At 37.2% G+C, this 26,269-nt stretch overlaps 1 protein-coding gene across 1 annotated transcript in view; it reads left to right on the forward strand.

Annotated features, from left to right (window-relative positions):
- The window catches only part of ubl3a (ubiquitin-like 3a), a 36,291-nt gene extending 10,388 nt beyond the window's left edge, over nt 1–25,903 (forward strand). Inside the window, exons 2-5 of the mRNA XM_028031252.1 lie at nt 18,090–18,198; nt 21,158–21,244; nt 23,488–23,565; nt 24,248–25,903. Coding sequence (XP_027887053.1) covers nt 18,090–18,198; nt 21,158–21,244; nt 23,488–23,565; nt 24,248–24,300 — 327 coding nt within the window. The 3' untranslated portion in view covers nt 24,301–25,903. The remainder of the gene's footprint in view (nt 1–18,089; nt 18,199–21,157; nt 21,245–23,487; nt 23,566–24,247) is intronic.
- The last annotated feature ends 366 nt before the right edge of the window (nt 25,904–26,269 follow it).

The raw sequence follows: 26,269 nt of genomic DNA on the forward strand, positions 1-26,269 counted from the left end.
TGTGCAAAGCAGTAATCACAGCAAAAGGTTGCTACTTTGAAGAAACTAGAATATAAGAGGTATTTTCAGTTGTTTTACACTTTATTGCTTAGTGCATATTTCCACATATGTTAGTCATAGTTTTGATGCCTTCAAATGTCAATAGTCATGAAAATAAAGGAAACTCATTGAATTAAAAGGTGTGTTAAACTTTTGGTCTGTACTGTATATCCTTGCATCATAGATTTTGAAATGGAACTGATCTAAACTAGTTCAGATGCCAAATAAGCTGTGAAATAACCTTTTAATTCGCAATGCCAAATCAATTTTATTGTTGCTTTTTCATGGTTTGGGATATACAGTATATGTAGCTAATAAAACCTGAAAACTAAACTAAACATTTGTGCTTAAATGTCCAAAATTTTGACATAAACAAAACAAAAAATCAAAACATTTGAAATCAGTTGCAATTTCACAGTTGTTTTGGAACCCTGATGTAAGGGACCATATGTTTCTCTGCTCCTGTAACTGTAACATTTGATCCTTGTTAAATTGAAAATACCTAAAAATATATTACATGTGTAATTTATCTCCTCAAGTACTGTCTTAGTTATGGTCCATAAACAGGAAAAATAAAATGAGCAAACTGGGAGTTTCATTGGAAAACGATGGCAAAAAGTTTATTAGTCAAGAAAGTTGTTTTTGGAGATGATTTGAAATGATGATTGATACTTGGATTTGAAAGTAAAAAGGGGAAACGAAACTGGACTTGTGAAAAGGTCACAAAGTGACATGTTTAAAAATAATCATGACTAAAACAATACAATAATGTTCTGTGCATGTTGATTGGGGCAGTATTGCAATTAGTTTTTTTTATTTGCATGCAAGTGAGTTAAAATGATTACAGCTTTAAAACTACATTTAAAGTTCTACTTTAGAAGTAGAAGTAGAACTTTAAATGTTGTTTTAAAGCTGTAATCATTTGAATGTTTATGAAAAATACACAAATTAACAATTTTGATTACTGAATAGAGAACTGTAGTTGTGTGTGTGTGTGTAGAGGAAAAGTAGAGGATGGGAAAGGGTTGGTGTGCTACCAGCTCAATAAAAGGGGCCTTTCAGCTGCACTGGAAACAATTTCCAGCTGAGGGGACATTTTTATTAAAGCTCTTCTCTGCTTGCACACGCTGTGAGTGTGTGTTTTGCGTCAGAACAGCCAGCAAGCATGAATCAAATGTCCCTTTCGGACCGTTTTTTGGTACAAGTTGCTACTTCTAAATTGGTACCTAAAATATGTCTTGAAATTTGAACGTTCTGTACTTGTGTAATGACACAAGTAGAAGGACTCAGAAACAGGACAGACGTAAATTATAAAAACATTCAAGTTATGGTCAAGCATAACTGACCTACCACATGTCACCAATAGCCTGTCTTTACCTTGATTGTTACTCTGCTGCATTTGTCAGTCATGAAAATTGTTTTTTAATGCACAAGAAAACAAAAACAGTGAAGCTACAATGTAAAGCACAACTTGGATAGACTTTTACTGCTGTTTTGGTAAACAAGTACATCTAAACCAAATTGAATATTGTGTAAATGTGCAGTGGAGTTTAGCGATTTGAAATGCAGCACATGAAAAATCAAGCTTCCTATATGGTGTCAGTATGAAGTATTTTTTCCAAAGGCATAACATTTTCTGTAGTAATTACATTGTTTTCTTAAGACTTAAAGCTTGTTTAAGCTGGTGTCTTATGTTAATGTTAAATTGACTAACATTCATCCAAAGTCATTTTTGTTTCTGTGTTGTTTGCAATCTGATTTTATTTAGTTGTGTCAGAGTAAAAAGGGTTTGGATACAAATTCACAAATGTATTCTGATTTGTTATTTCTGAAGTAAAACTAAACCTTACTTATCTGCTATTTTTTGTTGGTCTGTTGCATAAAATCTAGTTGTGACATATGCTAAGTATGTCACAGAAAACTTTGTGGTCCTGTGACAAAATATGACAAGGAATATGAATAATTTCACCAGGCACAGTGTAGCGCAAATCACTAATCTTGAAGAAACTATTTTTTTTTTACATGAGTTTGAGGGTATTACACTAAATTGAATCAGATAATTTCAGTTTATTCTCCTGCTTTCATCCAACTTCAGTGTTTTTACTCCATTTTGGCTTCATGGTGTGACACATTTTGATTTTAGGACATTCACACAGAGATCTTGGTAAACACAGTAGGAATAGAGAAGCTGAGGTCACAGAAGAGTTGAAGAGAGTTTAGAGCAGAGGGAGTTTCTCTCTCTCTCTGTGTGTGTGTGTGTGTGTGTGTGTTGAAGAGCAGGGTACATGGACAGAGGGTATATTTGGCCTTCATGCTGTCTTGCACAAATTTGTCATTGCATGTGGGATGCTATGGAGCACTTTGACTATGAATATCTGTAATGATCCCGACAGATATCCCGACAGGGCTTTTTTCTGTGTGTGCGTGTGGGGGAGCACGTGCGTGTGTGTGTGTTCCTCCTTATCTGAACTAGCTTTCTGTAATGAAGCAGCGGACCTTGGACTACAATGATTGAGGGCTTTTAAACTGTCCGTGTTTTTCATTTTCTTGTAATGAGGAACAGTTGTAAAGGGAAGCAGCAGAATGTTAGCTTAGGCTGGAGACTTAAACCACTGAGATAAGTGATAGATCTGATTTAGCCTAATATTAAGTTACAACAGCTTTGCATGGTTTTAGAATTGGTACTCTAGGCCATGTATGCTGTGGGTGTGTAAAATTAGCACATTTTACCCAACCTTGGTGACAGTGCATTGCAGAATTATTTACATTTTTATTCCATTACAACTATAATGTATTTTATTTCAAGTTTATTGGTTAAACCCACACAAAGTACTTTCAAATAAGATTATATGCAACCAGCTGCCTTCAGAATTCACCTAATTAGCACATAGTGAGATAATTTAATCTCTGTATTAATACAGTGGTTCTGTGACAGCCTCAGATGTTTGTTAGAGAACAGCAGACAGGTCAGAGATAAAGATACAGAGAAGTTTAAAGCAGAGTTAGATAAAAAAATCTATATCTCAAGCTTTAAGTAACTTACAAAGCCCAGTTCAAATCATCATTAATATGGAAAGAGCACGGTACAACTGCAAACCTGCAAAGACATTTCTGCATATAACTTGTATTCATTTTCTAATTTTTACAGTACTAAGTGCAACATTATTGCATATTTTTTAAATGCCTCAGTTATCACCAAGTAAAAGACAGCCTCCCCATGCTGGACACAACCTGGCTGGTGGATTTGTTTATTTGAGAGTCCATGCACAGAACATGCATTGTACCAGATTTAGCTCCAGGCTAATTTCATCCTGTATATTTCCATACTTTTAGCTGCCTTGTAATGGAACACCACCACAGAGCTTGACTGCTCTGCTCCCCCTTTCATCACTGCTCTGATTCTTCCTGTTGTTGCTTCGTTATCTAGAAGCCTCTACTGTAACCACACAGAGCTTCCCTTTTCCTGTTGTGTACAATACATGATTACCAGAAACTCAAAATCAATTGGGAACTCTTAAAGGTTTATGTTAAGATACCCTGGACACACTAAACCTCAGCCTATAAACACTCCTGTTTTCCATGTTTTATGCAAACATAAATGGGGAAGAAACTCCTAATGTCTGTGAAGAATTAGTATGGCCTGCAGCAAATAAAATACTAAATTGTGTTTTTTAAGGAGTAGCAGCAATGTTTTTTATTTCTTTATCACATTTTCACTGTCTCACATATAATACATCTAATGTTTTCTGTGTCACATATCATCTGCTTTTAGATTTTAGGGATTGTCCTGTGTCAGTGAGATTTTCTGTATAAATAAAGATAAAAATTTGATCTTTTATCTTTAATTTTTTTCAAACATTATTTAATTCTAATGAAAAAAAATTGGATCACTACAACAAAGATTTGAGCAAAATATTTTCTTGCTTTTTTTCCCCTGTTAACTGTCTCAAGATTAAGAAGTTTATATACATTTCATTGCTATTTCCTTTTTAAAATGTCAAACTTTTGAGAAACATTAACACCATCCTTCCACAAGCCTCTCACAATAGTTTGGTTGAATTTTGGGTGATAGGCCACTTTGCTCGTTCACAAATTTGCACACAACTTTTCCGTAGGACTAAGATAAAGCTTTGTGATTTTCCACTCGCAAACATTGACTTTGTTGTCCTTAAGCCACTTATTTGCTAATTTGACAATTTGCTAGTGACTCATATGTGCCTTGAATTTAATTTCCTGCCTTATGACAGACTTCACTCCAGTATTTCAACATAATGTTTTCTCGTGATACCATCTATTTTATTCATTGGAAGTACACTAGTCCCTCCTGCATCCATGTAACAATGGTCATTTTTGCCTAGGAGTTTCGTTTTAGATTAATCAGACCACAGCAAGTGCCAGCAAGATCTTTGGTCCTGTGGGCATTTACAGACAACGATCTGTTTTTTTCTTCTTGCTCTTAAAGTCCTTTCAGCCTGTATCACTAAAGGAATTTCACTGTGAATAATAACTTTTTAAAATGCTCCTGTTCTTAGTTGACTTGCACTTTTGGATAAATTTTACCCACCCAATGATAATTTGGACTTGTGGAGGTTCAAATTTTTCTAACTGATATCTTAGCTTTTTCATGATGTCACACCAGGAAGCATTCACAGACGTTCTTCTTCTCACGTGGCATCATCATCCTTTGGATTTTCCAAATTATTGAAATACTGTAATGTTTGAAATCTGAGAGTCAAAAAAATATTTTTTTAACATATTCATTTTTAACATGTTCAAATCTGTCTTTTACTGATTTGAAAACATCACTAAACATTAAGCTTAATCACCATTAGGAACAAGTTAGCTGGCCTGATAAACCCCTTAGAGTAAATGTTAGGGATAATGATATTACTAAAAAATACTCTTTGGGCAGCAGGTGCCTAAGTAGAGCAAAGGTATGTTGCAGTTAAATATTTCCATGTGTTCAGAGAAATGTTCAGCTCACATGAAGCACATTGAAACAGTCAAGATGACCAGGCGGATACCAGCCACAAGCTAATGACCGGGGTGAACCAGACACAGTCACGTTTTATAATTTCTTTCATTGTTTTTTACCAGTCTGGTTATAAGATGTTGAAAGACATAGCAAAGTATCAGGTTGAACTTGAAAGAGCAGTAGGCCGTTTGGCTTTCCGCCTCTGCTTATGGCTGACCTCATGAGTAATAGTCCTGGTTTGTGTCCAGTGCCATCTGGTAAATTCCAGCACTGAGGGCAATTTAGCTTGCCAGTTATCTGTGTGTGGGTGTGTGTGTGTGTGTGTGTATTACACACTCTGACATCCAATAATGCTCTCACATGTATACACACACACACATTTTTTCTTTTCTGCACACACTCATCACGTGAGTTGTGACTGCAGGGCAGTGCTCTTTTCTGAAGGAGAAAGGAAAATGCAGTGTTGTGGATATAACTGCTGTCTTGCAGCCATTCCTGTCCTCATCACAGATGTCTCCTCTGTCGTGTTACTTTGCAAAATTTTGTTAACATAAGACCTAAAGGTGGACTTTTTAGTTTCTAGTTTTAAAATCTATTGAAAACAAGCTTACTTATAAAAGACTTTCCCCATAAAAATAACTATAAGCTGCAATGTTAACCCTGAGAGAAAAACAGTTCACCTTTGGTAAGGAGATGATCTTGTGCTTTAAAAGGACAACCTAAAAGGTTACAAACAAGCTAATCCTGACAGCGGGGAATTGACTGCAGATTGCTGGGGAGAGACCACCTAGGAAAGAGGACACGTGGGGGTTTTTAGAAACGTCGCTGGGAAGAAGGATGGGGCGGTGAGGGGAGAGAAGAGGTCACCCGTTACTGTGCATGGGGATGCTTTACATGACTCCAGGGTTTTCACATAGCAGGGGGGCAGGAAAGCACAGAGGAGGAAGTCACATTGGTGAGACACCCAATGATGGAAGTGAAGGAGAGTAACATGGGGGAGGGAGGGAGCAAATGGTAGGACGAGTGAGAGGAAGGACAGGAGGGCCTTTTATTTAGTGCAATCATCAACCCTCTGTGTGGCCCCTTTACACTGGCAGCATGCTATTATGTGGGATGGTGGCCTTTGAGTTTGTGTTTTTGCTGGTGGCTGGTTGTCATTATGATGGTTAACTGAACAGACTCAAACAATCAGGTGGAACTTTTGATTATTTTTCTTTTGAAAACCAAAACAAGAGTTCACTACACTGGTTTCATTAATTTGGAAACTGTCAAACAGCCAACCACAGGAGTAGTTTCAACATTCTCTATATTATTCCTGTAAATGAGAAACTGCCATGATGTTTCTTCAGTATAATGCTAAGGACATTTTCTTCAGTGATTTTTCCCAATCTCCTATCCTTAAATAACACCTGAAGTGACCAGCAGTAGCTGAAATTTGTACTTCAGACTAACTATACCTACCTTGACGAAGAAAACAAGGGACTGAAATTAACATTTGCATGAGCTGCAATATGTTAAAAATGTATTTTTGTGCAAAAAATAAAAATGCAATTTTATTTGGAAATACCTTCTGAAAAGAGCTATGACGTACATGTGCATGGAAGCAGGAAAACACGATTGAAAAATTACCGATTATTGACTATGATTAACCCAAATAGTCAGGCTAGTTTCTTTATATTTACTAAACTGTCCCCACCAATTAGATTTGCCATCAAAGCCACTAATAACATCAATCAAGTTTGATTATTGAAGGCAGTGAAAGGCAATTTAAGTATAATACACTGCCAAAGGTTATATCTTAGTTAGATGCTTCACACATTTCTCATCTTGTTGTTGAGGATAGTTTCTCTTTAAATAGCCTTTTAAGTCTCTGTGCTTCACTCAAAATTGCTGACTTTGTCCATCAGTAACCCTAGCCTTAGTTAGTATTCTATAACTTTGTTTTATAGCCTTTTAAAATTACTTAAAATTCAAATTCTCTTAACCTACAGGTTGCAACATTATCCGCTAACATCACCACCATAGATCATTTTTCACAGCAGGAACTCTTGGAGAAAAAGTGATAAATGAGAGGTCGGTTTAAGTGACCATGTAGTTTTAACGTTTTGCAGAAATCCTGATCAGATCCAGATGTGCTTTCTTAGGTCACCTTTCTGACTTCATGGTGAAGCAGGGAAAGCAAATGTTTAGTATCTATTTTATTCTCCACCATTGTTTTATTCTTAGCTGCATCTAATGGTCACTGATGCAGCCCTGTCCCACTGATTAGCATCTTGGTATTCATGCTTTGTCTCATTTCTGGCTTTAAAACTAGCTGGGAGAGAAGGACAGTCTAGACGCTGACAAAGGATGAAAGGAATCGATTGAAGCATACAAAAGCAATTTCACGTCTTGGCACCATGGCTTCAAAAACAGAGCCTCAGCAGCAATCTCCAGCAGTCATTGGCCAAAAAAAAATTGTTTGTTCATTTTGTGTGAATGTAAACACCAACTACTCAGCACATAACAGATGAGGACTTTCTGAATTTGAATGCCTTGTTTTGACGTCACCCTTCCTCTTTTTTGGCTCTCATTGACCTTTGCTGTGTTCTTCTTTGAGTCTGTTTCCTTTCATGCTTTTTCTTTTTTTTTTACATTGGTCCCTCTTGCTCGCCTCCAGTAGTCTGTGTTTCCTCTGTCCTTACAAAACATCAGAACTCATCATCTTTACAATGTTTTCAGTGTGCAGTTGTACAGTGTCAGCAGTTTGGTGTCATTGTTGGACTCTGCAGTTTTGTTTTCACTCTTTTATCAATAATTTTCACTCTCAGTTGATTTTTTCTACCATTTTTTAGTGACTTGGGATTTGCTGTCTAAAAGTTGTTGTGTTTGGTTGTATTTTCTCTGTGTAACATCCCAAATCCTCTCGTTTTGTCCGGAGGATCCTAAAGCTCTTCACACTACATTCAGTCGTTCAGCCATTCACGCATATGGTGGTGAGGTACGTTGTAGCAGATGTCACCCATTTTTAGTGACCAGACTCATTTTCTTTTTTAAAATTTTGTTTTTTTGTAGTTACTCAGGGCGGCACACCCAAGAACTAGAAAATAAAATACATTTTATTTGTCTGTTGTCCTCTGAACAAGTTTACTACTACTTGTCTTCATTTGCAGTGGAGTAAGTTATCATTAGAGGGTGTTGAGTACTGGGAGACTACATTACTTATTTTCTGCTACCAGAAAAAGAAAATTGGTGAAGGTAAGAAGGTTTCTGCAATAACTATAACTGTATGCATACTTCTATTTCAAGCTTACAAAGTTAGGCTTAGTGATCAATCACGATTAATCATAACGCTAGTGTGTGATTAATATGAATACATTTTTTAATCAATTGACAGCACTAGCCAACTGGCAAGTTAACTGTCCTAGGATAAATATTGTCTCCTTGTTGAAAGCAGTACAAAATTAAATTTTGAAGGGATTTCAACAAAAGGAATTCAAGGGATGCTAAAATATTTTGAATTCACATATATCTGTGGTGACAGGCATCATTACAGAAAGTTACCTTAATGTTCAACAGCATCCCAAGCATCAGGAAAGTGAATATGTCAAGATTTGGGGAAAAATTATAAAATTTTAATTCTTAGAGTAATGACAATTTTCTGTCTGCTTCTAAAGACCCAGCAACCGAGATGTGCAGCAGTTCAGGGAGCAGATTGTCTTGGTGGCACTCTTCTGTTCAGCCTTATCTTATCAAACCACCCCTTATTAAATAAACAGCAGAGATTTAGCCGCTTGGGAAAGTCTGTGTGGAGGTGTGTGTGAATGGAGGGAGAACAAAATGGACTCCGATGGAGCAAATAAAACATAACTGCTCTAATTGAAGTAGTTCTCAGGCTGCCATCATTTTTCACCACATTTGTAAACAGATTAGTGTTTGGAGCTGTCCAACACCATCATCTTCACATCATTTAATCTGTAAATAACGCACATTTACAGTAGATGGGGATCCAGTTCATCTTTCTGCATCTACACTCTGTGCTGTGTCCTTTTAGTGTGAAGGTTTAAGGAGGACTTTTCTTGTTATGGCTCAGCTCCCATTTGGCATGTTAATTCATTTGGCCCGGTGGGGGTTGAAAAGCCTTTTTTAAAGTGTGAAGTCTCGCTCTGAACTGAGCATTGAGGATGAGGCAAGATGCAGCTGTGAAGGGGAACCTGCCTCTAGTCCTTCTGACAGCTGTGATCGCTCGCAGGAAGCAGTGTGTGGAAGGCCTGATCAAAGGCAGCTACCTGGCGTCTGTGCTAGTCATCGTATGGACGTGTGAGTCCTCAAGGAGAGAGATGACTGGCATCACTATTTGCCTCTGTGGAGAGAGGTGGAGCAGCTGATGGATTAAAGGGTTATTGGTATGTTAACAGGTAGAAGGGGAAGGATGACGAGAGAGCTGCAGCTGAGGTGCAGGAAACCGTCGATGCTGCTTGTGACAGAAAGAGATGCTGGGTGTGATGTGGATGGTGTATCAAAGGATGTGTCTATCTGAATGATGGTAGAAAGAAAAGGGCCTGGAGGGAGAAATGAGAGGTGCAACAGAATGAGACATGAGGCTGATAGTTGAGACAAGTCCTGGTTGTTTCTTCCACAAGTTTAAAAGGAGAAAACCTGGATCTTTGCAAGACAGGCACTTCACAAACACATCTGAAAAAGAAGCATTACAAAATAATTTTCAAAATTTCAGTCTTTACAGAGGAGCTTTTAGAGGAGTGTCTCTTTACTTTAATTAAAAATACCTCAGAATATCTGAAACCTCTGTGAAGATAAGAAAAGATCATTTAAGACTATTAGAAGTGCAGTGTGGCTATTAGCTACTTGTGCAACAAGACACTATCAGGGAGCTTCAGAAAGAGCATCTGATAAAGCGCTGTGGTGTTGTTTCTTTCCATTACTCTTAAAGTAGATTATCTCTTTAATTATTAATACCTCTTGTAGAATGCTTAGCAGGATGGCAGTTTGGTGTTTTATGGTCACTGAGGAAAATACTGACCGTATAAGAAATATTAAAGTATAGAGTAATGCAGATCAACACCACATCATTCTGGTGAAGATAAAAATGTTGCAGATGCAATAACTTTTAGGTCACTTGTTAGTTTTTTGTTGTTCAATCTTCTGACAAAACATTCAATCTATGGTGATTTCAACAATAGCACAAATAGTTTTAGCATGACATTATTTGATAATCCACTTCCTCATACTTAGACATGAGTAACATATTTTCAACACACCAACTTATAAAACAAGTTACTATGACAGTGTGACTGCTGGAGCTTTCAATTGATCAAACCTGAAATGGATTATTAAACACTTAACATAAATTCTTCAAAATGATTTGGTCATAGGTTTCAATGAGTTTGAATTTTTCTAGGAAAATCAAAATGGAGTCAAGCATGCTTCTGCAAATATGAGGACAAAAGTTTTGCTTGAGTGGCTCTGAATGACAGCTGCAGCATGACCTTTAGAGAAATCTCATTACTATATTGGAGTGACAAATCCACAAATGGAGCTCAGATTAGATTTTATTTCCCCCAGCTCGCATATATAACTTACTTTGCCTAAGTCGTGTAATTGTTTACTTGTTATCACAAATTTCTAATGATAAACATTTAAAACTTTTGCCCCTTGTTCTCTATGATGTATTTTGTGCAAGAGTCTCAAACAACAGTCAGATGATGAAGAATCAGCAAATTTGCCACATTACAAAACATTTTTGTTGTAAAATTACTTTTCCTGCTTCCAGGAGTTCTGACAAAACACAGTGAGCACAGAGCAGAACAGGACAAAATGGTACAGATGACTAACTAGCTTCATGGCTATCACAAGTGTTGGCATGGCAACCAGCAGAGCATGACTGTCGGTATTGAAAAGAAAAACTAAAGCCTGGATCAGACTGCTTGTCTGGATCCGTCTTTTCACCGTGTGCCGTTTGAAAGTTACAGTTTGTTCAAAGATATAAAGTTTATTTCCTCAAAGTCCAGCACCTATTTTTTTAAGTTCGTAAAAATGATCAATCACTTATTGTTATTTCTATAGCCACATTTTAGGTACTTCTATTTCAGTATTTCATAGGCGAGGGTTCATTTTGGTACCAAAAATGCTGGAAAAATCTGTTTTGGTGTGTTTTGTGAAGTTTTCAAAGTGCTTAAATTTGGAGGAAAAATTTAGGAATTTCTTGAAATTTCTACACTTTGGTAAAAAAATAATTGAAACACGAAGTCTGAAAGTACATCACATATGCATACCTTATAGACAGTGAAGTTATAAATAAACAAACTAGGTAGGTCAAGGTTCTTACTCTGTCAGATGCACCTGTCCTTACACTACAATGAGGCTGGTGCAGTACCAAAAGAAGCTTTAATAATCCTTCCAGCTTTGCTCACTTCACTTGTGCCTTCGTAACACCATTTCTAACAAGCATTTCAACATTTATTAAAAATAGTCACTTTTTCCCGTTATGTTTCTATTTTGTCATTCACATTAGTTTATATTTTATCCATTCTTCAGTGGGAAAAAAACACAATAAGGAAAGGATGCTATTTATCACAATTTTTTCACCTCAACAAAAACAAAATCTGAGTCATTTGTAGGCATCAAGAGCTGTTGGTGTCCTTTCAAGTTGCCAAATATAATATTGGCAATCAAGCTGTGAATGCATAGCACTTAAAATATGATAGCCTTATAAAAACTGCGTCCAAGCAGACCTTTGTGATTGTGACAATAAACATGTTGATAATAGGATGAGGGTTGTGATTTGATTTATTCTGCAGCTTCAGTTCTGATGCCTGTAATTATGAATTGAATGACTGCTTTTAGAAGCGATGTCCACGTTAATACTGATATTTTGTAAAAGAGAAATTGTGCACTCTATGTGCAAACAGATTTTGGTGAGAAAAACCAAGAAACGAGAAATGATCATGTCACTTTTCTCCACATTTATCCTACTTTATCGTGACTGTCATTACCAACCTTCAAAATGTAAGAAGTTAATGATTACTCTTCTTTGAACTTTTATATTAGTGACGTCAGCTTTATTGCCACCTGCTGGTGCTGCATTGGTATTTCTGACTTTATTTTCCTTTTTTGCTAGAATGTTGATAGAGGAATGAATGTTTGTCAGGTTGCAGCAAATATTAAACTTAAAATGTAAGCTGAAGAAGTTAATGATGTAAAGGAAAGGAAAAATGTGGTCTCAAACCTTTATGTGTTTGTGAATCACAATCTCTGATTTGAAACCCTTGTTTGGTACAAGTTCTGCTTTTTTGGGAACTGCCACTATTTATGGTGTGCAAATATATCAGATCATTGCATATGCTTTGCTGTTCTTTTAAAAAATTGAATAAAATTCAGATAAGGACGAAATATGGTTTGAATTTCTATTGGATTCAATCTAATACCTAATCGAATTTGCTTCTGGATAGTTTTTTTGTCTTTGTGTTATATTCTTTGTACGTAAAATTGAAAATGGTGAAATTCTTTGACAGTTCAGAGTTTACTCAACATTATGACAGATCAACTTTGTAGCTGTTGCAACTTGTAGAGAAATACTTAAAAACAGGACAGGAACTGTTTGAATTCTTATGGTAAAATTTGCAGTTTATAAATCAATACATTCAAATGTTTTGGGGGGTTTTGCTCCTCTGTAGATCACAAATGTTTGGTATGTGTCCTCAGCTGCACTCAGTCATGTTTTAGACCTCAAATAACAAATAAAGGCATCACTTTTAATGGAGAAACAAAGATGAGCCTTGTGAAGCTAATTTAAAAACTGATGGAGCAACGCATTCCTTACACGCTCCTACCCAGAGAGGCTCTCAGAGTACAAATCCTTGCCTGAAGCTTTGTTTCTTCTATTTTATCATTCAGCCGCTGTTGCATAACTCCTCTGTAAGTACGTGTGCAGAAGGAAGAGAACATAAACAAAAAAATAACCTATTATTTAATTAGAACTAATCAAAAGTCTTCTTCCCTTAAGGATGCTTAAAATTTTAACTTCTGAGGAAGCGAGGCTGCTGATTCTGAGGTTTTACAATAAGTCTTTAAAGATAATAATGTGCCTTCTAATGTGTTTTTAATTAAAGAAAGAACTCCCTTCATCACATTTATTTGTGAATGGTGGCGAGTTATTACAGTATACAGAATGCCAACCTGGATGCTCTTTTCTTTCAACACAGTTTGTTCACACTTTGTCACACAAGCAGCTTAATATTGTTTGCTGTTATTAAGCAGTGCTAACAGCTTTACGTCAGTGCCAGACAACAAAATGTGCCAATTATATGCACAGGTTTACCTACATCATACTACATTTAAGTTTACTGCCTAATAGTCTCCAAATCTGATGTGCAAGTGAATCCAGCTGCTCACTTATAACAACTCCTTTGCTCTTAAGTTCATTCATACAGTTAGCCATCCAAGCTCACTGCTTAGGCCGCTCTAACATATTCCCACAGGAAGGCTTCCCACTCTATAATTTGTTGACTGCTGCAGAGTGTCTAAAGAGCAGCAATACTCCTTAATGCACTTGTAAACAGAGGCCCACAGATGCACACAATCTATTGCCTCGAGAAAGATTTGAGAGCTGTAGTCGGGCTGCAGTAATTACAGGCAGCATTGAATTTCCTGCTCTCCTCTTTTTGCAAACAGTGTTTAGCAGAAGAGGGGCTCGCTTGCTTTCCATGTTCACACGGTGTGGCGCTCTGAGACATCATTGCGTTGTATCTGAATGCTACGCAGTGAGAGGTCTGCAGACCTTGGAGCCGCGTCATCAGCTTTCCCGGTACAGACTATGTGTTGTTTTACTCTTATGGTTTCAGAATTAAGAATGGAGAACAACTCAAAGTTTTAGCATTCTGACAGTTTACAGCTGCAGACACTTTCACATCCTCAAATTGCAACAGAGAAGTTGCACTCTCTGTTCCCCCTTCTTTAAAACCCTCCACAAACTCTGCAAAGCAGTGGAGCGTGCACTTGACATATGGCTGACATTCATGCGCAATTAGCATTTCGTCTGTAGATATGCATGTGTTGAAGCATGAAGTGATGCCCTACCCAATACTCGAAGCTTGTGTATTTGTTGGAGAAAATAGATTCTAATTGAATATCCTTCCTTCGGCTGCTTTGAAACCTCATTACCGGCCCTTTACTGAGGAGAATCCAGGAAGAAGGCGCAGTGACCCTCAGGGAGAGATGAAGGAAGGAAAGGAAGAGTAGCTTAAGTGAAGCACAATGCCAGGCAAAGGTATTAATACTCTGATCACTTCACTTTGTCATGTTACAGCTTAAAACCTGTAGTTTATTGAAATTTTATAGAAGTACAGCAGAGATTTTCCAGTGTGACTACAAATTATTTGCTGACAAAAGTTTTCTTTTTCTTTCATAGAGCAAATAATAAAATAATTTTTAAAAAAGCAGCTTGGGAAGCTGAAATATCCAGGCACAATGCTACTTAACACGCTACTGACTGGTGTTTGCAAAGCAGCCAATCCAGAGGCACCATTCATTTGATGCTGATTGGCTGTAACCTAAAGAGCCAAGATAAGGAAAAGGTCAATGATAGTTGCTACCAGTGTGCATTATAATGCATATTAAAGTATATGTTGGTGTTTTAAGTATTAAAATAGGCAGTTATTGTCATTTTTAGACTCAAGAGTGGCAAAATATATGGTTTTCAAATGTCTGTTATTCTATAGCTATATAATATTTTTCTTACAAATTGCACTTGCCATTCTCTGTCAGGCTACAACACAAAATCCTAATAAAATACAATAAAGTTTGTGCCTGTAACCTGTCATAAGGTAAAAGATTTGAAATGTTGCATTACAAAGGACGGTACATTCAGTTCAGAATACAATAATAGTTGTGGAAGAGAGGAGCTCTCAGTTTCAGATACAAGCTGGTGAAAACAAAAATCACATCTAGAAAAAAACAGCAGAACTGACTCCCAATTTGCATCATGTCTCCACCCAACCGAAGTCCAAACCTTCCTCACGCCCTCCTTCACAATTATGATTCAAACGTCTACATACATTTATGTTTTTATTTTACTGGCTGTTTAAAAGGGAAGACAAAACAGCAAAGATGATATTCTTAGTTACATATGTTTCTGCTGTGCAGTTTGCTTCGAGGACAGAGTAAAGTGTCTGAGCCCAGCTCTGTGCCTCTTGATATTCTAGTCTTGCACATCGCCCTACTGTACGCTGTGCAGACTCGGAGCCTGACGGAGTGAGGCAGAGTGAGTTTCAGAGTGAAGCAGGGAGACGGAGCGAGTGAAAGGATGCGAAGATCACTGCGCGGAGAGGAAGCAAGAACCATGTGACGAGGAAAGTGAGCAAAGGGTGTTGGGCTTGGGGAGGGGGCTGGCGAAGCTATCTTGTAGGTGTTATCAGGTTAAGCCTCCCACGACTGACTGTCGCCATGGTGATGCCATGGTTACGGCCAGGTGTTCCGTCAGGAAGAAGCGAGCGCGTCTTTGTGTGAAAGGGCTTCTTCAGTGACTTTCTTTGTTCTGTGTGCCAGTGTGGGCAATAGTTCAGCTGTGACATTCAGCTGTTACTTAGAAGTACGACTTTGTCATCTTAGTAGTTGAAGCTTTTTTTCACAAACTACAGCAGCGAGCAAAGGAGGGTTTATTAATCTTGCCTAATTTTTCATATAGCTATTTTTGGCAGCTTAGTAGGCAAACAAAGTGCCGGTTATTCATACCCATTCAACTTTTTAGCACTTTCTGACACCTCCACCACTGTCTTAAGTGTGCTTTTGGGGATTTAGTTAGTTCTAGCACCTTAAACTGCAGATGCCAACTGTGGAGCTCAGTCAGATTGGATGGAGAGCATCTTGGAGCAGTAACCGGTCTGGACTTTGACTAGGCTACTATTCTGATTAGCTTAAGTTTATGTAAATATCTTGATAAGTTAGCAGTTCTCCATGATTTCTATTTTTCAAATGATGATGAAGTGCTTTTGTTCAGAAAAGGTCCACTTTTCCCTCATAATAAGCCAATCAGACTTTGTTCAATTATCTCAAAGTATTTTCATTATAAGATAAGCTCATGCTTAATAGTGACAAAAACGATAATCAGTGGCGGTTCTATATATTGATTGTCCACTGCAGTGTGTAGATAGAGAGTAAGAGGCTGTGTTTTAATCTGTTTTGTGTGTGGGTGGGTTTGTTTACGTCTCTGTTTGCCTCGTCCGAGCTTCAATTTATAAGCTGATTTGGCAGCGTGTTTACAGAGATCTCGGTTTCAATCCGTTGGTGTTAGCCCTGTTACATCACCGTGCGGGAGAAGTTGTATATGATTTCTGCACGCACACGTGTGTGCGCGTGAACCGGGCAGGGGGTGTGTGGCGTCCAGGCCGCAGCACATGGAAACACACTGCCGACAATGACACACGTGCTTTCTCCATGTGTGCACCGTAGGCTAGACGCACATATAGAAATAAGCAAAAGGCAAACACGCACACACAGCAGTGAATAATACTCCTGTTACGGCCGTTTACTGCCTCAATGCTGCACATAAATGATGCAAAATATAAGAAATTCCTGTTAACATCTGCATTTTTAATAAAAAATGTGAAAACATGAGGCATTTAGGGAGACTTTAGCATATTTACTGGTTTATGCATACAGTATTTATGGTGAAGTTACTCAGACTAAATAATTAGAAAATTCTGTTAAGAAAACTAAATTGTATTGACTACTGTACAATGGGTTACTATGAATGCTCCTCAAAATTTGACTTGAAACTCTGACCTTTCTTCATAAAAGGAATGCAGTATTAGTACCCCTGAAAATTAAAGCAGATATTTGCAATAGCCTTGACATATATCAGCAGCTTATGCTGTCACACACTAGCTACAATTAAAAACATCAATGCAAAGGTTTGCATTGAAGTTTTTTTTTACATTTAGGCTTTTAAGAACTTGTTTTAACAAAGTTTTTCCATGTCAGAATGCATATATTTTCAGTAAAGTAAAAAAAAAAACTGGTTGCAGAAGCTTAGTGATGAATTTATTGTACAACCAGAAATAAACTGTTTAAACTAGCTTATTTATAGGTTTAATATTTGGTAAATATGTATTAAGGAGTCTAAGTCAGGCTTCCACCTTGCCACTGTTAAGCACGGTGGTGGAGGCATCCTACTGAGGGACATTTTGCTGCCATTGACTCAAATGCATTGCACAAAGCCAGTGTAAAAAAGAAGTGGATGATTACCCAGATAAGCAGCTAGACTGTTTAATTGTGATCCAACAAGAAAATGATCTCAAACACACATCTAAACTTAATAAAGATTGGACAAAGCAAGCTAACATTAGGCTGCTGGAATGACTTTCCCATACTGACAATTTAAACTGTGTCTTTCCCAGGGAAGCAACCATTTTAAATTAACTCTTCCAATTATGGCAAGAAATGAGGTTGAATATACTTCCATAATTATATCAGAAGCTAGTTCATGCCTTGATACAACTTGCTAAAAGACATTTAACCAAAGATTAGGAGGTTGTGTACTTGGATATCTGAGCCTGCATGTGAGTTTGACACTTTGTGGATTCAATTTTTTGATTAAAAGTATGTAATAGGAGTCACTGAAGTTGTATCGCCAATAATAAAAAATCATTAAAAGGACAAAATAAATGCAACTTTAATACCTCAAGATGATGCAAACTTCTACTACACTTTTTAATGTTCATCTTCTAACAGACATGTCATTACAGACCCTCTTATTCCCGCTTTACGTGGGAACCTGTTGAGCTGCCAGTAAGAGACAAAGCTGGGAACCGAAAGTATAAAATATATATATATAGTTACAGTAGGGAGGAGGAAGTTTGGGAGACAGATTGGAGTTGATTCAGCGGAAGGATGCTCCACAGGGTTTCCATATCCTCCTCCCGTTTCCTATTAAATTACTTTGCTTGAACCTGTATGCCTGCCGATTCAACATTAAGTATGAGATATCTGTTTTCCACTGTGGTGTTCATTTTTAACATTTGCATTATTGAACCCTAAACTCATTTCTAAAACATTGTGTGTCTTTTGCTCTGTGTTACAGATAAATCTGCGGCTTATTCTGGTCAGTGGAAAGACGAAAGAGTTCCTCTTCTCTCCTAACGACTCGGCTGCAGACATTGCAAAACATGTTTATGACAACTGGCCGATGGGTGAGTAGCCCCTTCTTTTCCCTTTATTTATTACTGTAATTACATTTTTGTACTGATACATGTGCCACATAATATATTTCACTCTATCATTGTTGGGTTTGGCTTTAGAGTCTATTTGAAGCAGCACACTGTACCGTCTATAAATGTTGTAGAAAAAGAATATTTTAAATGGGCCTCCCTGTCAATATTCAGTCAAACACTTTTTTCACTTGCTTCAATTCTGATTATGAATTTTTACCTGGACAATTTATTAAGACAATTTATCAAAGACCTAAAAAAGCGTCTTTGACCTCATTATAAACAGTTTTGTTACTGTGCTTATTTTTCTTAGTTAAAACCAATTAAAACTACCAAAGAGTATATAAGCCGATGGTAATAACATCATTTCTTGGCAACAGCAAGGCGATTCTCAAAGAACTGTTGTCCAAAAATCCAGTGATCCACTTCAAAATGATGCATCCCTCTGCTCCTGTGTCAGGCTTTTAAGACTTACATTCATTAACCACTGATTTTATTTTATTTTATTCATTTAGTTGTTTTTTATTTTAGATGTGATATTTCTGTTATTATCTTTTGGTTTGATCTCTTCTAAAAATGTTTCAGCAGCCTTATGTGGCTATCACATCAATGATGCAAAAGTAGCTTTTTGATGCCTGTAAATTTCAGTTATCCTTTATCTTCATATGGAAACAAGTAAAGAAAGAAGAACCAACTTTATAACAGGCAGTGAGGGACAAACTAGCAAAAGACCTGATGTAAAATTGGTTTCTTGCCATAATATCTGTTGTTGCTAGGACATAATTTGGTTTTTGGATTGGTTCATTTGGTTACTTTTTGCTTGACTGATACATTTCATAATAAAATTATTTAAAAATGGTTAGTTATTACAACTGGACTTTAAAATTACTTTAAATACCACAGTAAAGCCTCTTAATAAACAGTAAATTATAGTTCAGCTCCTCAAAGTTAAATAGAGGACAGAGAAAATGTTTTTTTTTTTCACAGCTTTGATTTTCTCACTTTAAGACCACTATAATTCCCATTTCTTTTAAGTAAATCTTAACTGAGAGGTGTTTAATTCCAGTCCCTAGGGGTCTTTGTCCTGCATGCTTCTCTGCTGCAACATACCAGATTTAAACATGGGAATTACCTCGTAATCATGGCAGCAAGTTCTGTAAAGGCCTGTTAATGACCCATGATTTAAATCAGGTGTGTTGAAGCAGGAACCCATATTTAAAACATGTAGGTCACCAGCTCTTGATGACTGCCATAAGACATTGCTGCCTTTAAACGGTGCAATTCAGTTCAGCTTCTTTTAGAAGCTCAGCTGCAATATTCCTATTTTAATTTAAGATGCGCTCTGAAAAAGTGTTTTTAATTAAACAAACAAACCAAAATATCAAAAAATAAACTGAACTGCAGTGTAAGTGAAGCGTCAAGCTTAGCTGTGATGAAATCACCTGCTTTTACACAGTTTCAGACAAGACTGTTACATTAGTTTAGTGTGTTTTGATATTTTCAAAGTTCAACACACTTCATGAGCTCCTCTGCTGAAGTTAGAAATCATTTAAACAGCTGAAGCTTGTGTGTTGCAGATGAAAAAAATGAAAAAGCATTCAGGACAGTACTTAGGATGGAGGATGTCTCTGGGCACCTGATCCCAAACATAACCTTCCCTCACATATTCTGGTCTTTTCTTTTTAAAACTGTATTTCTTATCCTTATTTTAACAGTTTAAACACCAAATACATGTTAATACACATTAAAGGAAACATGGAAACTCTGTTAGTGCTATTCCAGAAGCTAATATTAGGTTTTCCTCATTTCTGCTCTTGGGATTACAGCCAATCTCCTGGATTGGCTAATAACGTGACAATTAGCATTGTACCTGGGTATTTCAACTTTTCAAGCCTCATTGTCTTTTGAATATTTTACATAATGCTCTACAAAAGAAATCCTCAAATAAGAGATTTTCTGCAAATAGGCAGAGGTCAAGAATTATTGAAGTGTTCTCACATTTATAACTCAGATCTATTTTTGAAGACTGTAGAACGAAGATTTTATGCATCTGATGTTTTCATAAAGCCTCCAACTTGCTAATGCAGTGTAATTTTTACCAATTAGCACACTGTTGTCTAAGCAAAAGCTATTTTTAAACGTCCGTCTCTCTAGGTAAGTGAGAATCTATGTAGATCTTTGGTGTTAAGTAACAGAAGTGAACTCCTTTTCCCTTGATTATTCATTGCACCCAGGAATGTGGGATCTCAGTAATAACATCCACCCTCTTAAATGCTGCTGCTGCTCCAGAGATAGAAGCATTTGATACTCCTGATCCTGAACTTAACCAAATGTGGCATTTTCCCACGGAGCTGGGAGCGTCCTGCTTTTGTAGAACGCTAAAATACAAAAAAAGGAATTACAATCCCACAAATTTCCCAGATGATGTTGAGTTCTCCTCAACAACCAGAGTCTCCTGTTTGGGAAGCGCCCCATGTTCCTCCCAGACAACAGATTAGTCGGTTAGCAACAACACTCTCAACTCAGCGAGAGACAAACATCTGGTGGCCAGACTCTGCTTCTGTGAAACTCCCTCCACTGTTTTTCACTCTTGCGTTTTTTGTTTTTTTTTTCAAATCCACACCTTTGGCTCTTATTTTACTGGATTTCTTTCTACAATCCTGCAGCACCTCTCACAAAGACAAATATTTTACTTTTGTGTGTAAAATTCTATTTTTCTGGGACAGTTTTATGACTGTAAACCATATTTCCATTTACGTTTGATTTCCTTTGCATGGTTTGTTTTCTGAACCTGTACGTCTTAGTTGATATGAAATTCATTTACTTTTTCCATTTAGTTTTGATGAATTTAGAGAAGAAATATAGCACACAGGCTAATATTTCCTTTCATCTGTCTCCATAATGTTTTTTTCCCCCGTCTGTTTCCTTCTGTTTCTGTCAGACTGGGAAGAGGAGCAAGTCAGCAGTCCAAACATCCTGAGGCTGATCTACCAGGGACGTTTTCTACACGGCAACGTAACACTAGGAGGTGAGAAAACACCGGAGCTGCTGCCACCCAGGGAAAATGCTTGAGCGCTCACAGACATCACGCAGAAATCACAGCAGTTTGCTGCTGGAAACTTCTTTGCTGTTCTCATCTTTTTCCTGAGCCAGAGAACAGAGGTACCTCAGTGTTCTGGACAAGCCTGCTTTGATGGAGGGAGGGGCAGTGGAGCTCGGGGAACAAGAAAAATCAGAAAAAACACTGTAGACTGGCATTGGAGGAGACCTTGGGAAGGACAAAGAAGACACAGGGAGGAAGGAGGGAACGGTGGCTTCAAAATGAAAACCACCAGCAAAAAAAAGAAAAAGAAAAGAAAGATAGGATGCTCGTTTTTGCAGCAGCCACACCTTGCTTCCCTTCAGCTTAAGGCCTCTTATTTTTAACCATCCTTTGTTCGTTTTAAAAAATTGAATCCAGTAAAGCATCCTTAACATACTCTTCCCACATGTCGCACTGGTTTTATTGCTGGTGTGAGATGTTAAGAGGAAATCCTCTTGCTTCTAAGCCAAATCATTTAGGGGTTCTAAAATGTAAATATAGATTTAGTTAGCATTTTTGAAGGGGATGGCTTCAATCAAGGTTGTTTTTTTTTATGTCTAACAAAAAAAGATTTTCATTATCAACTGTTGTAGTCAGAGACTCGATACTGGGCCCAACATCCTTTTTTTACTGGGTTATGGGCCTTTTCCTGGGCATAAATAAAATTTAAAAAGCCAGTCTATTTATACAATGCCTTATTGGTAAGGTTTTTACTCTTATTGCATTTACAAATCAATCATCATCCACAAAATCTGTCTTTTTTTGCCCCCAACAATTACAAAAAGAATGTTTAATGAACAAAATAATGACAGTTAAACACATAAAACAAGTGATTTTATAAATATTCACCCCCTTTAAGTCAGTATTTACTAGATGCACCTTTGGTTGCAATCATAACACGCAGACTCCAGAACATATACCCCAATAAAAATACCACTATAAAGTCTTCAAACCGTTTCTGTGTAGCTTTGACTGGATGCTTTGGCTTGTTGTTTTGCTGTAAAATAAATGTCCTCTGAAGTAGATGGAAACAAATTGTCCTCCGCGATGCCCAAAAAGCTCCACTTTGGTCTCGTCAGACTAAAGAATTTTCTTCCACTTGACCATGGAGTCTCCCACATGAAACTCTAGTTGAGCTGTAATGTAATGAACAGTGGCTTTCTAATTGCCATTCTCCCAAAAAGCTTCGACTGGTGGAAAAACCTAAGGAAACGGTTTTAGTACGTTCAGTCTCTCCCTGATAAAGCTTGTAACTCCTACAACGCTTTTAGAGGTGTCCTCTGTCCTTTCTTGGCAGATTTACACATCTTAGATTGTCTCTTACATTTCTTGACAACGGATTTAACTGAAATCCAAGTTTCAGGTTCACTGTCTTAGACATTTTTTTGTGTGTCCATCCCCCAACTTGTACTTTTACTTGGTTGTTCTTTTGGCTTCATGCTGCAATGCAATGCGAGAATTGCGGATTTAGCAGTGAATGGATCTTTCAGACTAATTCCCAGATGTGCTTAATTCTTAAAAGTATCTGTGAGTCTGTTATAAAAAGGTCGAAAGTGTTCAGGTTGCAATTAAAATACAATAAATTGTTAAAAAAAAATATCCTTGATAATTTAAAATGAGAAATTTTCCAGAAATAAGTCTCAGTCTGATTCGACATTCAATGTCTATTGTATAACTAAATGAGAAAATGTATAAATATATTCCATTTTTCCTAACATTTGTTCTTTACATTTTGGTGGTTTCCTAATGATTGGTTAAGTTTGGGAAGAATTTTTAAAAATGCTAAATGTTTAAATATTACTTTAAAGCTCATATTAATTGAATATGACTTTTAATTCTGTATGTTCTGTATGTATTTTTTTATTAATAGTGTTAATCTTTTTTAAAGAAACTGAGCAGTTAAAGAACTAAAGAGAAGCTGAATTAGTCAATAGGTGGCGCTATTAGTTATGTCTTTATAATATTGCATCCATTTCTGTAACTTTCAGTTAGAAAGACTTTATCATTCAGCCACAGACCTGCCTGCCTGAAACGGCTTAATTTTCTCTACAATGCAGCACAACCCTTTCAAGTCCGTTTAATTTGTTCTCAGCTCTGGCAGGCTATTGAGGAGTGAAATGATACTGATGTTGGATGACATTGCACTGGCTGAAAATGACCTTTACATCCTTCTTCTTTCCTCTCACCAGCCCTCAAGCTGCCCCTGGGGAGGACCACGGTGATGCATTTAGTTGCCAGAGAGACTTTGCCTGAGCCAAATTCCCAAGGTAACGAGCTCTCCATCTTCCCTGTTTCCATTCAGAGGGCTTTTCCACAAGCTGAAGAACTTTTAAATATTCCACTCTCAGTCATTATTTATTTCTACACATGGTTTCTATTTCAGGAACAGCCAGTAGTACAAATAATTGGCAGTTATGGGTTTTGCTCCCAAGACAACAGCTTATTGTGCAGATTATAGATCTGATATAAATCACATAAGATGGCAGGTTTCCTGTAGATTATTGTACGTTGGTTCCAACAACTCAGGACTGAGCTCATTTAAAACAATCAATTCAAATGCAGGTTTTAGTTGGAATCAAATAGATTTTTGTTAGAAAAACATCACTCTTGTTTATAAATATTCCTTAAAAAAATGTAGGGAAATGTAGAACTTAATGGTTTGATTTAAGATGATTGTTTGTTGTCTCAGGTTTTAATGTGCCAGGTTCTAAAATAATTTAAATCTAATTTGAAGCAAAATTACATTGTTGTGTATTAATCAAAGATAAAGCTAACACATACATTTAACTTGGCCTCATTTCTTACCTGGATAAATTAAGCCATCCTGAGTAGACCATGAAAAGTTAACTAATACGTTGGTTAAACTGCAACTCAATTCCTTTTCTTAGACACTTTGCTGAATCATTGTTTGTCCGTGTGATGGTGCTTTATGTGTGTGTTTGTGTTTAGGTCAAAGGAATAGAGAGAAGACTGGGGAGAGCAACTGCTGCGTCATTCTGTAAATACACACCTGCGCTGCCAGCCCTCCGTTCTGCTAGTCCGTTCACGCCGTCAATGTCCTGGACCCGTTGAGCTTGTCCTCTGTCCTGGAGCCTGTCTGCCACCCGGATGCACCCACTAACCCCCCACACCCCAACACCCCCACACACGCCCACCCCCACATGCACACATGCCTCCTTATCACCACTCACCCCCTTCATTCACACATTTACAGGCTAAATAGGATGTCAGCAGGCTCAGGCTAATCCAAGACCGAATTGGGGAGCTGGAAGTTGATTAATAATAGAGTTGATTCCTATGCTATACTTGATTTGTTGTTTTTAACTGAAAAGTAGAAAAAGGAACTGGATTTGCATGTGTTTTTTCTTTCTCTTTGCTTTTTTCCTAAACCTTCTGCCATACACTGTCACACCTCTAATCGCCATCTTCAGCTGGTCAGCGGAGTCGGCTTCTTCTCGTTGCAACACAGCAGCCAAGTTTGTGTGTGGCCTTGTTTTCTCATGTAGACCGGCTGAGAGTTTTAACTACTAAGCTCATCAGAGCCTCAATGTGACGCTGGGTGTAAAACCTTATGTGTTTGTCTGAAAGCACCTCAGTGCAGCACAGGAAGCGTAAAACGTGCCTGATCAGAGAACTCGAACCAGGACTCACTCACTCCCTCTGAACACATCTGTGTCCTTTTTAACTGCCCTCCTCTATATGTGCCCTTAAAGGTCGCAGGACAGAAATAACAAACCTGTGCAGAAATAATCCTGTTTTTAGCCAAATAGAAACAAGTATACAACCAACCAGTGTTGGCGGACCATCGTCTTTGGAGATTTAGTTCTAGCAGTCCATGAGTATTACTGACCAACTAAACTGGTGATTTATTAAAGCATTATGTGAATTTTTCTCCCTCTCCTGCAACATCCCAATCTCATCCCTTTGCTATCAGTGTTGTGAAGGATCTCTGAGACGTCACCGTAAGTTTGAAAATGCTCCCTCCTTGTCTTAATTCTCTCTTCTTACCTCTCCTTCAGCATTAATGAGTCTATTTTGCACAACAGAAGCATGTGCTCTTTCATCAGATTAAAGCAAATGTATGAAATGAGTTTTATTTTATGTTTCCAATGGAAGTAATGTTCCAAACTGAGGTTAACACATGTAGAATATATTTAATATGAATCTTTATCTAGAACATGGAGATTTTAGATCTTGGTGATATCCATTATATTGGTGTTTAGTCGATGATTGTGTATATGGTTAGCTTCTAGCCAGTTCACAGTCACTCACTGACAATGTCTTTGTGTTTAACAGCAGCAAATCCTCCCTAATTGTTCATGGACTGATGGGTTTTTATTTTATTTTCTTCTGTCCAGTTTTCTTTTTTCATTTGTTTGTAATTTAATGTAATCCAATTTTTTGTGTTTTTTTTTTTTTTGCTTTAAAGAATTGCTTTGTAACAGCACTAGGTCTTAAAAATATTGTTTATATTGATCAGGGTTCAAATCTGTACAGAGAAAAAATGTTTTGAAACCAGTTGTAAATAGCACTAATGCTCTCTCTCCCCACCCCTCCAAATCTTCAAAATACATCTGTAAACTAAATAAAGGTTATTGAAGTGCACTTTGTTCTGTCGTTCTTCACAGCCCATTAACTCTTAGTTATACACAGGTGTCCCTCTCATTCTGGAAAAGAATGAAAGTTTTTGAAATTACATTTTACATCTGGATAAGTATGGGAAAAAAATAGTCTAAAACAATATTTGTAGTTTCTGACTTTATTCCTTCTTTCATTTCTCATCCATCCACCCATTTGTTCCTTTTCCATATGTTTTTTCTTACTTATTTTGCATTTAATTCCTGACATCTGTGGAAATGTCTTTTTTATATACATTACATTTGGACTTCTACTTTAGATGATGATGCAAAAACCAAAACTCAGGTAACACAGTCTCCAGAAATAGTAACACTAGGAAAACACTAGATATAT

Source organism: Xiphophorus couchianus, chromosome 11, assembly GCF_001444195.1.
Source record: "Xiphophorus couchianus chromosome 11, X_couchianus-1.0, whole genome shotgun sequence".
Taxonomy (NCBI): domain Eukaryota; kingdom Metazoa; phylum Chordata; class Actinopteri; order Cyprinodontiformes; family Poeciliidae; genus Xiphophorus; species Xiphophorus couchianus.